This window comes from Lycium ferocissimum, chromosome 12 (genome assembly GCF_029784015.1).
Source record: "Lycium ferocissimum isolate CSIRO_LF1 chromosome 12, AGI_CSIRO_Lferr_CH_V1, whole genome shotgun sequence".
Lineage (NCBI taxonomy): Eukaryota > Viridiplantae > Streptophyta > Magnoliopsida > Solanales > Solanaceae > Lycium > Lycium ferocissimum.
Genome location: NC_081353.1, coordinates 35,912,981 through 35,926,089, shown reverse-complemented (window position 1 = coordinate 35,926,089; position 13,109 = coordinate 35,912,981). Strand labels below are relative to the sequence as shown.

Below are 13,109 nucleotides of genomic sequence, written 5' to 3'. Positions count from 1 at the left end.
CATCCATAAGGAACAGTAAATACAAATAGCGCGTTTGTGCTCGAATTTCATCGTCAGATTGCTAGCAGATCCATTGTGTTAACTCTTCAAGGTTTTATGGCTGTCACATGAAAGTTTGGTCAGTCAGAGCTCTCGAGCTGCTTGTGTTGTCGGATTCTAAGTTCAGAGGCAAAATGTTAGGTTGCTGTCAGTCACTGCAAGGAAATCTGATAGAGAAAAAGCAGCTGCCTTTCGTTGGGGCTGAGTCCGTACTCGTTGTTCACTGACTACATGAGCCTAGCATGATTCTGTTCAATGACTTCAAGCTACTGTCGGACTGATTCAATCTGGAGCTTTTAAGACTGCGATTTGTCTCCAAATCTGTGAGCAATTGTAGCACGTCTTTTATCTTGTTATTTTGATACATAGTAACAATCTCTGGTTGGTCAAACTTGCGATGTATTACTCCCCCTCTACCGCAGTATATTTATACCAATTTTCTGAATTACTATCTCCAAAAATTCATTAAATAAGATAGTATTTGTGATATCTTTCAGTCTTTTCTCACAGCTTTAAACTGTTATTAAAACATAACTTTAACTAATTCAAATATAGTGGCGACATGGTTGTGGCATTCACTGTGTCTATGAATTTTTGCTCAAATAATATGGCAGAAGCTCAAGCAACAGACTTTGGCCTCAAATGGTGCTTACAAAATAGTGTCAATCATGTAATTTTGGAAATGGATTCAAAGATAGTGGTTGACATGATCAATGGACTGTGTAAACCATCTTGGAAGTTACAATACTGGATCAATGAGATTCAAGACAAGATCATAACACTTGAGGTTACAGTTATGCACTGGTATAGGGAAGCTAACTCCACTTCTGACTCTCTGGCAAAGTTTAGAGCCATTGAAGACTCTTCATTGGTTTTTGTACATCCTTCTCTACTCCCTATTTCTGCAAGGGGGAATTATCTTATGGAGAAAGCTGGCCTGGTTAATTTCAGGATCAGAACTCAGAAAAAAGGAATAGGCTAAGGTTATTGAGCGTCTAAGGATTCTGTGTTGTAGAATCCTTTTTTGGTCACAGTACCTTTTTGTGGGCTGAATGTGAAGGGAAACCCCCTCCTGGCTTCTATCATGTATACATAATTACTTGAGGTTAGGCTTTATGTCCCCCTTATTGTAAAACTTATGAATAATATATATGATGGATGAACTTATATTAAAAAAACAAATAAAAAAAAAAAATAAAAAAAAACTAATTCAAATATAGGAATGCCTTCACACTTTTTTCCTCAATTCATTTACTCATGCGGGAATTATAAAATAACAAAACAACTTTCTGCTCTTTCAGGAGAGCTAACGTTTCTCTTATATATACGGTGGTGTGTCCAATAAATTATATATACTACACCATTGCCCGTGACTCGTGTTACCGCTGGATTTTATGAAGGTTGGTCAGTCAAAATCCTGATTTTACGTTATAGAACAATTTTATATTTATTTTTCATATCAGAAATATAACATGAGTGAAAATTTGGTATGTGTTGGAATGGCGATTCGACGTGATGTCTTTCGTGGCTCTACACTTTCTGATCATGTTTTGCGCTTCAACAATATCCCACAGGTAATTGATTAGCCGCAAAAATCCGTGCAAGGTGTCCTTGTAATAGGGCTTGAACTAAGTTCATCCTCAGTCATGTTGCAAATGAGATATCCTGATTGTTGTTAGGGTCTTTCGGAAACAGTTGTCCTACCTTGGTAGGAGTAAGGTGCTCACAGACACTCTCCCTCCCGGACCCACGTTGTGGGATTTCACTGGGTTATTGTTGTTGTTGTTGTATGGATTTATCATAGCAAAGCTTACTAAAACCGTGCCAAAGCTTTTTAAGACATGACAGTTGTCATGCAACCGAAGAACTTCCATGTGTTTGAGAGGTGAAAATGTCCAAACAAAGATACATGATTGAGGTTTTTTCCTCCAAGCTGCAACAGTTTATCTAAGAAGGATGCAAATAGGGAATTAGAAAGTGAAACTGTTGCCTAGACTTTCGTTTCTAAACATTAAAATTGTGACACTCTACCCTCCCCAGAGTCCCAGACTCCACTTGTGGGATTACACTAGGTATGTTGTTGTTGTAAAATTGTGACTCAGGTCTCATTTATTCCATTACGTCTACCTCTGAGATTAGACAGTGGAACTACTGCAGCTTTACGCGAGGGAAAATTTCCCTTCCGTTAAGTACATGGAATACGTGGTTCGGGCTGAAACCTACACACTCTCAAAGGCAAACAACCTAGTCCTCAACGTTGAGGGCGCCATCCGTCCCTCTTCTTGGATCTGCTCGCTGGGAGTGGAATGTTCTCCAAGCCGGATATTGATGAAATAGTAGAGATCGGGTACCTGAATGGGCTGTTCGTGTTGGCACGTTCTATTGGTCTTTTCGGGTAAGTTGACACTTCCATTAACTATTTGTCTACGTTAACCATAAATAGTTGTTAAACGATTGAAACATACCTTTTTTGATTTCAGGCACACGTTCGATCAAAAGAGATTGAAGCTGCAGCCTCTATACCGTCACCCATGGGAATATGTTCTCTACACCAAGTGAAGGCGCTCTCAAAAGCAACAACAAGCCAGAATTTGCCTGCTCTCTCTATCCAGCATTTTATCAATGTGTTTTGTTAGCCGTTTGTTGTGATCATTCATGCTTTAGACTAGTATTTGCATTCCCCTTAATGCTTGTTGAGCATTTTTGTAAGTTGTTATAAGAGACAACTCTTCTTGTTTCACATGAAGAGTTTTCTTCAATTCCAATATATTAAAGAAATAACACATTCATCGTTGTACTTGCTCAGATGGGATGGGAGAATGTCGTTCAAAATTGGAGAGGAAGTTTGACTTTTGAAGCAAAACTTTTGGATTAAGTCATTGTGTTATGTTGTTACTGCACAAAATTTGTTTCAAAGACTTGCAAGTTAAACTTGTTGGTTAATTAAGATTTTAATTGTTTTTTGGAGCCATATATTAATTATAATGTTACTTATATACACTGACTGTGACAAGATTTTTTTACACAATCATGTCTTTAAAAGCTAATTATATGTAACTTGTCTTTGTTACCTGAAACTAAGGTAAGTAATTTGTTACGGTCACAATTGAGGGCGTGGCCTAGTGGTCAATGACGTGGAAGGAAAATCATGGGGTTTTATATTTAAATTCCAGCATATGCAAAAGTCACTACCTGATTTTTTCTCATGGTGCAATATTCGAGTCTAATATTTGAGGTGCGTGCTAGCTGTTCGGACACTACTGTCATAAGAAAAGTTATTTGTTATGTCCAGTTATTTACAATGAATTGATATGGTTGTAACTCATCTCATTACATGGGGTACTAAGTATATAGAAAAGAGTGTTATACAAAGACAAATAATTGACCAAAATGATTTTAAATCCACATCATATGCCAACGAGCAGCCGTTTATCTCCTAAATTTTGGGAGAGGGTTCACTAGAATTCTACAATATTAAAAGTATCAGATTTCAGAGAGAGTGATAAAGTGAAACGTCACATCTCCATTACAATAGGAAATGTAGGCTAACAAGTAACAACCCACTTCAAAAATTCAATCTTTTTGGAAAATGGCTTAGCTCAACCTGAATTTCAGTTTTTCTAGTACAAGCAAGAAGCAACTTTAGCTGCAAAAACTAGGAGCAAAGTGATGATTGCTTTTAAAGAAAAGTCCAGAGAGGTCAAATTCAACCCTTTGGTTGTACAATAGCTGCAGATGAGGCAATTTTGCTGGGTTAAGTTCACAAATGGCCTCCATAAGCGGTGGTCTTGATTTTCTGGCCCCGCTTAACAAATTTTTTTAAAAATCGCCTCCGGTTCAGAAAATTTGCTAGGCAAAGCTTTTGTTGCGGATGAGCATAAGTTGTGGATATAAATTAGTTTTTCCTATAACACAGAAGTTCAGGATAATTCAAGACAGTTACCCTGCTCAATTGGCAAAAGCTAGAACTTTTGCCTGATGGGCAACAGAGGCAAAGCTTTTGTTGCCAATCCAGCATAAGGTGGACATAAATTAGTTTTGCCTATAAGCTAGAAGTTGAGGAATATTTCAAGACAGTTAACATGCTTAATTGACCACAAGTTCTGCCTTATAGGCAGAAGCTAGAACTTATGCTTGATGGGCAATAGAGATGCAAAGCTTTTGTTGCCCATCGGGCATAAGTAGTGGACGTAAATTAGTTTTACCTATAAGGCAAAAAGTTCAGGATATTTCAAGACAAACAACCCCTCAAATGACCACAAGTTCTGCCTTATAGGCAAAAGCTAGAATTTATGCCTGATGGGCAACAAAAGTTCTTCCCAGGAATTTTTTTCAAGTTGAGGTCATTTTTTAAAGATTTTGTTAAGCAGGGACAAAAATTCAAGACCGGACACTTTCGGAGACACCACCGTCATTTCCTGACTTTTGCTAGAAAGTGCATTTGGGTCACTTTGACATCACTTTTACTGAATTCTATATGGATCCCATTCCAAGAATTCAGGAATAGTTTGACATCAGTCAAGCTTTTAACTTTCCTGTTTTAGCACAAGGTTTGGACGATTGTGGACTACCAGTCATGTCACTGGCGTATGCGGGGATAAGTACAAGCGTGGATAGTAAGCTGTGGCCTGTGTGTGAGAATTTATTTCGTATTAAATTGACCTATTTTCTTTAATGCAAGTATAGTTCGTTCGCACAACTTTGAATATCTCCTTTATTCTTATAAACTGGAAACAAGGTGTGCTGTAGGATTCTGAGGTTTTACTTTTTATTCAAATTGATGTTTATTTTATAATATTTTTCAAGTGATGTCAGCCCATTTATATATACAAATAGTTTTTCAAAAGTACTGAATAATCTGTAGTCTGAATAATCTGTAGTCCATGTCACACACATAGCAAGCTGGCCTTGTTCAGGTTATATGGCATGAATTACTTATTTTAGGTTCAAGATTTAAGGCTCCTCGTGGTCGCTACGTATTACGTCCAGTACATGGCGAATGTACGTACTTGAATCTATTGCGTCATTAACCTATGACAGTCATTATCTAACGGAAATGTTGAGGATGTTAGCTGTTAGGAGCTAGAAAAAGGGTGCTTCTTGAACTCAAACATCAAATTTGAAGATATTGATTTGTATATGATTATTAGACACAGCTATATAGTGGGGTGTCAGTAAATTAGTCAAAGATACATCCAATTGGTTCTTTATTCTGAAATGAGGTTTGATCAATCTTGGATTATAATGGAAAATACAAGAGCATCAGCTCAAGGACCAACATCACCAGCTGAGGAGCTGCTAAGGAAGATCCAAGAACTGGAGGAAGGACATGCTGAATTGAAGCAGGAGATGTTTAAGCTCATGATTTCCGATGATCACAGATCACAGAGACAAAGGTCTCATTCTATCTCCCAAAAAAAACTGCCTCGTATTGGCGGAGGCCCTGCTGCAGTGAAGTTTACTGATAGACACTATTTGAATATATTGCAGTCAATGGGACAAGCAGTGCATGTATTTGATGTGAACTATCGTATAATTTACTGGTGAGTAATTGAAATAGACTTCCTCTCTTTTACCTTTTCATTTTTCCTTATGTTCATTCGGACTTGGGAGAGAAAAGAAGTGGGTGGAGAGATTTAGGCCTCATTTATTTTTATTAAGATTAAAACGTCTGAATCTGAATGCACATTAAAATATTAAGATGTGCATTAAGATTTAGATGTCTGAATTCTAAATATTAAGATGTTGTATTAAGATCTGAATATTAAATTAATCTAAATTTGAGCAATGCTAGACCTTGATTGGTGTTTGTCTCATTTATTCAATGTTATTAATATAGGAGTGTAATTTGAGTAATTGTTGCATGCACAGGAATCGAACTGCTGAACAACTATATGGTCATTCTGCTGAAGAAGCTCTTGGACAAGATCCCATAGCACTCTTAGCAGCAGATGCTCGGGATTTTGGTGATGCTAATAACATTGTCCACCAAGTGAAAAGGGGTGAGAGTTGGACTGAACTGTTTCCAGTTAAGAATAAGCAAGGGGATAAATTCGTAGTTGTCGTTTCCACTACCCCTTTATATGATGATGACGATAATTTCGTTGGTGTTATTTCTGTAACAAGTGATGTGAGACATTTCCAAGAAACAGGGCTTGCATCGATGGGAGTGAAGCAGTTGGAAACTGATACAAGATTTAGAGCCAGAACCCTTGCTTCTTCAAAACTTGGAGTTGATCCCCAGCAGCCCCTGCAAGTTGCCATTGCCTCCAAAATATCTAATTTGGTTAGTACTTTCTTTGTTTGGGTTGTTGCCTGGTTTTCTTTAGCTTTGTTTTGGTTCTCTTTACTGTCTGAATATAAGGGTGGCATATGCTGACATGATGTGACCTCATAACAGGCCTCAAAGGTGAGCAACAAGGTTAAGTCAAAAATCAAGACAGGAGAGAGCAGTGTGCTTCGCGAAGGTAGAAGTGAAGATAGTTATTATTCTAATTAGGGGTCGCAAAATGGTTCAAAGAAACAAGTAATCAACCAATCCGACCCATTAATATGGGTTGGATAACTGACCATCTAAAAATGGATCAAATATGGATATTATCCACTAAAAAGGGATATACAGATGGATAATATGGATAAGATATCAATACCCATTTATTTGCTTGTTATTTTTCATGACTTCTTGCTTTCTGGGATCTAAGCTTATTTTGGATATTAGCTTGTGTTCTCACCTGACTATTCCTGAAACCATGGATAATGAGTATCCATATTATCCGTCGGTTAACCCACTTTTATCCGTGTTAAATATGAGCTGGTCGGATATTCTATTCATTTTTGTTTAACCCGTTTTGACCCGCTCATATCCGAACCGCCCATTTGACACTCTTAATTCTAACCATGCATTTTCTGTTGCTATCTCAGATCACAGGGAGGATGCAAATTCAATTAGAGCGAGTATGCCTAGGGGAGATGTTCACCCTTCTCCCTTTCCAAAAGAAGAGCATTCCACGGGGAAACTCTCAATAGATTCTGGGGATGAGAGTGAGGGAAAACAAGGGATTTATAAGATTATCACCTCGAAGGCAGAGGAATGGATGGCGATGAATATCTTACCATGGCCATGGAAAGGCAACGAGCGAGATGCTTCGGAGACAAGGACTACACGATTTTTACGGCCGTGGCTAAACAATGACCAAGACAATGAGTTTAATCGAAGTAACAGTTATAATGAATTAAAACCAGACAATCAGCTTATTGATACTAACTGGTCAACCACCAATGAAGCTTCGGGATCCTGGTCTTCTTCATTTAATGTCAACAGCACAAGCAGTGCTAGTAGCTGTGGAAGTACCAGCAGTAGTACTATTAATAAGGTGGACACGGTGGACACGGATACTGACTCCCTGGATTACGAAATCTTGTGGGAGGACTTAACAATTGGAGAAAATATTGGAGAAGGTACGTGAAATTCCTTTTACAGGTTAAATTGTCAAAGACAAGTTTATCAGTTAATCCAAACTTAATCATAGAATTTTTTGAATAAGGCAAGGATATAGTTTAGATGCTTCTGTTGTGAACAATTATCAGAAGTTAGTAGTCAATGGCACTTAAACCTTTCTATATCTATTTTCGAAGCTAGCTGGTTAATTTTGCTATGATATTCTTAAGCGTTTCACATTTTTTACTGTTGCCTTTTCTTTTACTTCTTCATTTCTCACTTTTCCTTTTATGTGTGTTTCTCTAGGTTCTTGTGGAACTGTTTATCATGGGATGTGGTATGGATCAGTATGTTCCTTGCCTCTTCTTTTATTATTATTTTCTGTCTTCTTGATCCTATCAGATGATGTCACAGTCAAAAATTTCGCAACGCTTGAAATCTAAATCTACTAGCTATTTTCAAGAGGGAACACCAAGGAGGGCGACTTGCTGGTTCTCCTTTCTAACATAATGATGTCTTTGTTGTGCAGGATGTCGCTGTTAAATTATTCTCCAAGCAAGAATATTCTGATGAAGTGATATATTCCTTCAAACAGGAGGTCAGTCTGTTTCTCATAAATTTGTCATGAAATGCTTTTGCTTTTTTCCCTTGTTTTTCCATAGAACTTTAAGCTATATGGCCGTCATAATGACGGTCTTTCAGTTATTTCATAGAAATCACCATAAAATTTCTGTAGCCTTTAATGAGGTCTTGGATGCAGTGAACCAAGGTCAAAACTCACCAGCAATTTATTGTTTGTTGAAGAGAAGGACAAAGATGGAAGATACTCACTGAGCACCAAGCCGATCTTTTTATGCTCTTTGTCACCGTGATTTCTAGAAAATTTGAACTTTTTATGTAATCAATCCCAGTTAATGCAGGACCAATGCAAAAAGTAATTTGCAAATGATGAGAACTAAGTGTGTCAAAAACAAAAATACCATTTCCCAGTTTATTAGAGACTATCACGATATGTGCTAAAATTAGTTATTAAGCGCTAATGGTGAATCAACGTTCTTTACCACCTGCGTTATGCACTTAAACAAGGAACAAAGCTTGAGAGCTTTCTGTCTTCGAGTTCTTCTCTTGCTTGAGTCTTGGTTCTGGATCTACCTTTTGTATTCTATTAATTTTGATCAACTTCCACTTGGAGTTCCTCTTCTTTTCCAGCCCAAATGCTTTCTGATTTTGTAGGATTAATTGCCAAAGAAAATAGTTCTACAATGAAACGCCTCATAATAGCATATCGTGGAAAAGTTTTTTATTTTATGTCTGATATTAGTGCTTGGAGACTTAATCTAATGTGTCTTTGGTCTAATTCAAGTATGTTTACTAACATTATGTTAGATCCAGAAGCATCTCTGACAGGCCTTACGCTTTTTTTTTCGAAGGTGTCCCTAATGAAACGACTTCGACATCCAAATATTCTTCTTTTCATGGGTGTAATAACTTCACCTCAACGCCTCTGCATTGTCACAGAGTTCTTGCCACGGTAATCCTCTATCTTCTTCATGCTGAGTAACCGGTTTCTATTTCCCCTTTCTCCATGGCAATTTTCTGCTCTTATTCGTTGTGACTATATCAGTATTTCTCGTGTTACTGATAAACTGTTTCACCTTTTTCCATTATTGCAGGGGAAGTTTGTTCATGCTATTACGGAGGAATTCATCCAAATTAGAATGGAGACGACGAATCCGCATGGCTTTAGACATAGTAAGTTCCTATGAGATTTTTAATACCAGTTACTTATGTATATACATATATGCTATATATATATATATATCCTGCCAACTTGCATGCAACTCGACTATTCATGTGTGGCTGATCATCAACTTCTTTCTATTAGTTCTATAACATTTTTGAGATAATTGGAGCTACCAGGGTTATTCTTTTAGGTTAACAATCATTTTCTTTTGCTGCATTTTTCAGGCTCGTGGCATGAATTATCTTCATCATTTTAACCCACCTATAGTTCATCGTGACTTGAAGTCATCAAATCTTCTTGTGGACAAGAACTGGACTGTTAAGGTCTGGTTTCAGTTCATCTGAATGTCTAATTGTCTATTACTAAATAGCTTTTAATATGTTGAAAAAAATTCTCACCATGCAAATATCACTAGGTTGGGGACTTTGGTCTGTCACGTCTTAAGCATGAAACATATCTAGTAACAAAGACGGGTAAAGGAACGGTATCAGCTTGAACTCATACCTCTTCCTTACTGTATTAATAACTCACTTGTGTTGTTTGAATTTCAAGGGACTTATATCTCCTTCTGCCTTAATTCTCCTGCAGCCTCAATGGATGGCTCCCGAAGTTCTTCGCAGTGAACCCTCAAATGAGAAGTATCCAAACTATGATATAAATGCATTATTATGCAGATTCCCGAATATTTTAATGATATCAATTCTTCTTTGGATGTGCGTTTTAGGTCTGATATATACAGTTTCGGAGTGATATTATGGGAACTCGCCACTGAAAAGATCCCTTGGGAGAACCTCAACTCAATGCAGGTATTTTCTTCTTTCTGAAATCTCACTTGGACAAGATACCATAAAATTCGATTGTCTAGCTCAGGTTGTGAGCAAAAGACAAAACTTGGATTATTTTTCACCATATAGTGGTATATAAAGAACAACTTTCTTTTACAGGTGATTGCAGCTGTAGGATTCATGAATCAGCGGCTAGATATCCCAAAGGATGTTCATCCACAGTGGGCTTCTATTATTGAGAGCTGTTGGCATAGGTTTGCATCTTAGTTCTTTCTCTCATCATAATTTGTTTTTCTGGAAGCAAATAGCTCTATAGGAATACATTGTCATGTCTAAGATATATGCTGAAGATTAGGATATATTCCAATTATTATCTGGAAAACTTCCAAGGCGTATTGCATTGATATTCAAATATGTTCTGAAGTTATAAAGGAGTCGTCCTTAGCAAACCAGGCTGAGATGACATCGGAACATATTCAATATCACCTTTTCTAATCTGAGAGAAAATTAAGTTGACTTTGGTCCAACGTTTTCTCATAAGATTTTCAGTTTTCTCAAAGGAATCATTAGACCGTGGATAAAAAGGTTTTAATGAGAAATAAAAAAAATTAAACAACTGTCCCAAAAAGGGACTGCCGACGAATATTTAAGTATTACTGGCTGAATTAGATTCTCTGACTATATTTTTAGATAAACCTATCCCATCACTTCAGCATTTTTACTGCAATGGCAGAGCATCTGCCTTGGCCTGTGGATGATCCAGGTATTCTTACAAGGGACTTCAAGAAAAATGCAAGATTGCCATACATGGAATTCAAACCCACGACTTGAAGCAATTTTGAGCCACCTAAAGCTTCCCTTATACAATTGTTTTACATTATTTTTGCACTATAATCTTTTGATCAATTGAAGGGGCGGATCTAGGATTTGAACTCTATGAATTCAATCTTTAAGATTCTTAGTATTGAACTCATTGTATTTTGAAATTGTGGGTTCAGATCTACTATTTGTTGCAATTTTAGTAGATTTTTACACATAAATTTATACTCCGTGTCGAAATTATTGGGTTAAGATAAACCCGGTCCTTGAATGTTGCATCCACCGCTGCCCCTCAGGACCATGTTCCGCGCTAGCGCTGGCAACCATTTTGCTTTGAATCACATTAATTTTACTCATCTTTTGAACTGAGCTGATATGTAACTTTTCTGAATGTCCAACTCAGTGAGCCAAATTGTCGCCCGTCTTTCCAAGAATTGGTGGAGCAACTTAACGATCTGCAGAGGCAGTATGTTATTCGAGCCCAGACAGCAAGTAGCACTGCAGGAGATAACAGCCATAAGGAACAGTAAATACAGATAGCGGGCTTGTGCTTGAGTTTCATTGGCAGATTGCTAGCAGATCCTTTGTGCTAACTCTTCAAGGTTTTATGGCTGTCACATGAATTCTTTAAATAAGATAGTATTTGTGATGTCTTTCTGTCTTTTCTGACAGCTTTTAACTGCTGCTAAAACATAACCTTAACTAATTCAAACATAGGAATACCTTCACTTTTTTTTCCTCAACTCATTTACTCTTGCTGGAATTACGAAATAACAAAACAACTTTTTGCTCTTTCAGGAGTAGTAACTTTTCTCTTACATATACGGTGGTTTGTCAAATGAATTATACTACACCACTGCCAATGTTACTGATGGAGTTTGTGAAGGTCGGGCATTCAAAATCCTGAATTTATGTTCTAGAACACTTTTATACTCATATTAGAAATATAACATGAGTGAAATTTGGTATGTGTAGGAATGGCATGTCACACCCCAACCTTGGGGAGTGTGGCCGGCACTCGGCACCCGAAGGCCCAAGCGAACCAATCATGGCATCTGTGATATGTAATATGAATAGTAGGCCAACAAGGCTGCAATATGACACTAACAAGAACCAAATGTATAATCTCGCACGCAAGAACCCAACAACAACCTATATATATATATATATACATAATAAGGCCAACAAGACTATATAGTCATGCCAACCGTACGGGGGGGGTCGACAAGGCTATGCAAAACATATATACACCGACAACCTGTCCATGCAAGCCTCTAAAAGAGCAACACAATATCAACGGATCGGGACAGGGGCCCGACATACCCCAAAAATATACATATACATATGCATCTGTACCTATAGACTCACAACCAACAACTCCGAATGAGTGGAGTGCGACACTCAATCGCTGATCTCAGTGTCTTACTGCAGAGGCACGCCAACCTGTCTATCAGCACCTGTGGGCATGAACACAGCGCACAAAAGGCGTCAGTACGAAATATGTAGGGCGGTAAGCACAAGCACAAATAATGTAAATAATATGAGAAGAGATTTACAAACAACCTGAAACTCTGTTCAAAGCCACTGAGGGCGACCATGTTACACCTCGTGTTTTTGTGCGTTGTCGTATCGTAAGGTTGCTAACATGGTAAGAAGGTATTTTCTTTTTTGAGGTAGTTAAATAGTATGATAGTCGTACGTTATGTTTTGAAGTCAAATGAGTTGTGATATGGAAGTCGACAAAGGTCGTCGCAAGTTACGTTTGTAAATTTCACTGAAATTTGGGTCAGATGTGAAAGAGCTTTTCTCTCAATATACTTGGAGTTATGGGGTGATCCACCTATCAAATCTAAGGTCTACGAGTCTAGTTTACAGCGCATTTAACCGTTTGTTGATACGACATCCGAGTAAAGAGAAATTCGCATTTTCCGTGCAAGGGTGCAAATCGCACGCAGAACTGGCCCAACTTAAGTGATATAAATAGAGGCCCCAACGTTTTAGGCCCTCATTTTCATCAATATTAAACCCTAAAACAGCCCTTATACTCTCCCAAATTTATTCTCCATCAATCACAACTAAGTTCAAAGGCAAATCAAGTGATTACAACATAAGGAATCACATGATAATCGTAGAATCGTAGATTTCTCGTTGTTTCGATTTTCTAAGAAAGCTTCATCTTGGAATAACTTAAGTTGCAAAGTATTATTCAACTTTTGAGGTATGATTTAACCTTCTCTTCATCTCTTTGAGCCTTACAAGTAATTAAACCTAGAAATTAGGTAGA

General features: G+C 37.6%; 1 protein-coding gene across 1 annotated transcript; it reads left to right on the top strand.

Annotated features, from left to right (window-relative positions):
- The first annotated feature begins 5,033 nt into the window (after positions 1–5,033).
- On the top strand, positions 5,034–11,447 carry LOC132040683 (uncharacterized). The gene is made up of 14 exons (XM_059431338.1): positions 5,034–5,582; positions 5,911–6,325; positions 6,440–6,506; positions 6,961–7,497; positions 7,784–7,824; positions 8,007–8,075; positions 8,908–9,008; positions 9,151–9,229; positions 9,446–9,544; positions 9,637–9,705; positions 9,810–9,859; positions 9,946–10,027; positions 10,166–10,260; positions 11,229–11,447. Exons 1-14 carry the CDS (start codon positions 5,257–5,259, stop codon positions 11,353–11,355), a joined length of 2,157 nt encoding a protein of 718 aa, XP_059287321.1. The 5' UTR covers positions 5,034–5,256; the 3' UTR covers positions 11,356–11,447.
- The last annotated feature ends 1,662 nt before the right edge of the window (positions 11,448–13,109 follow it).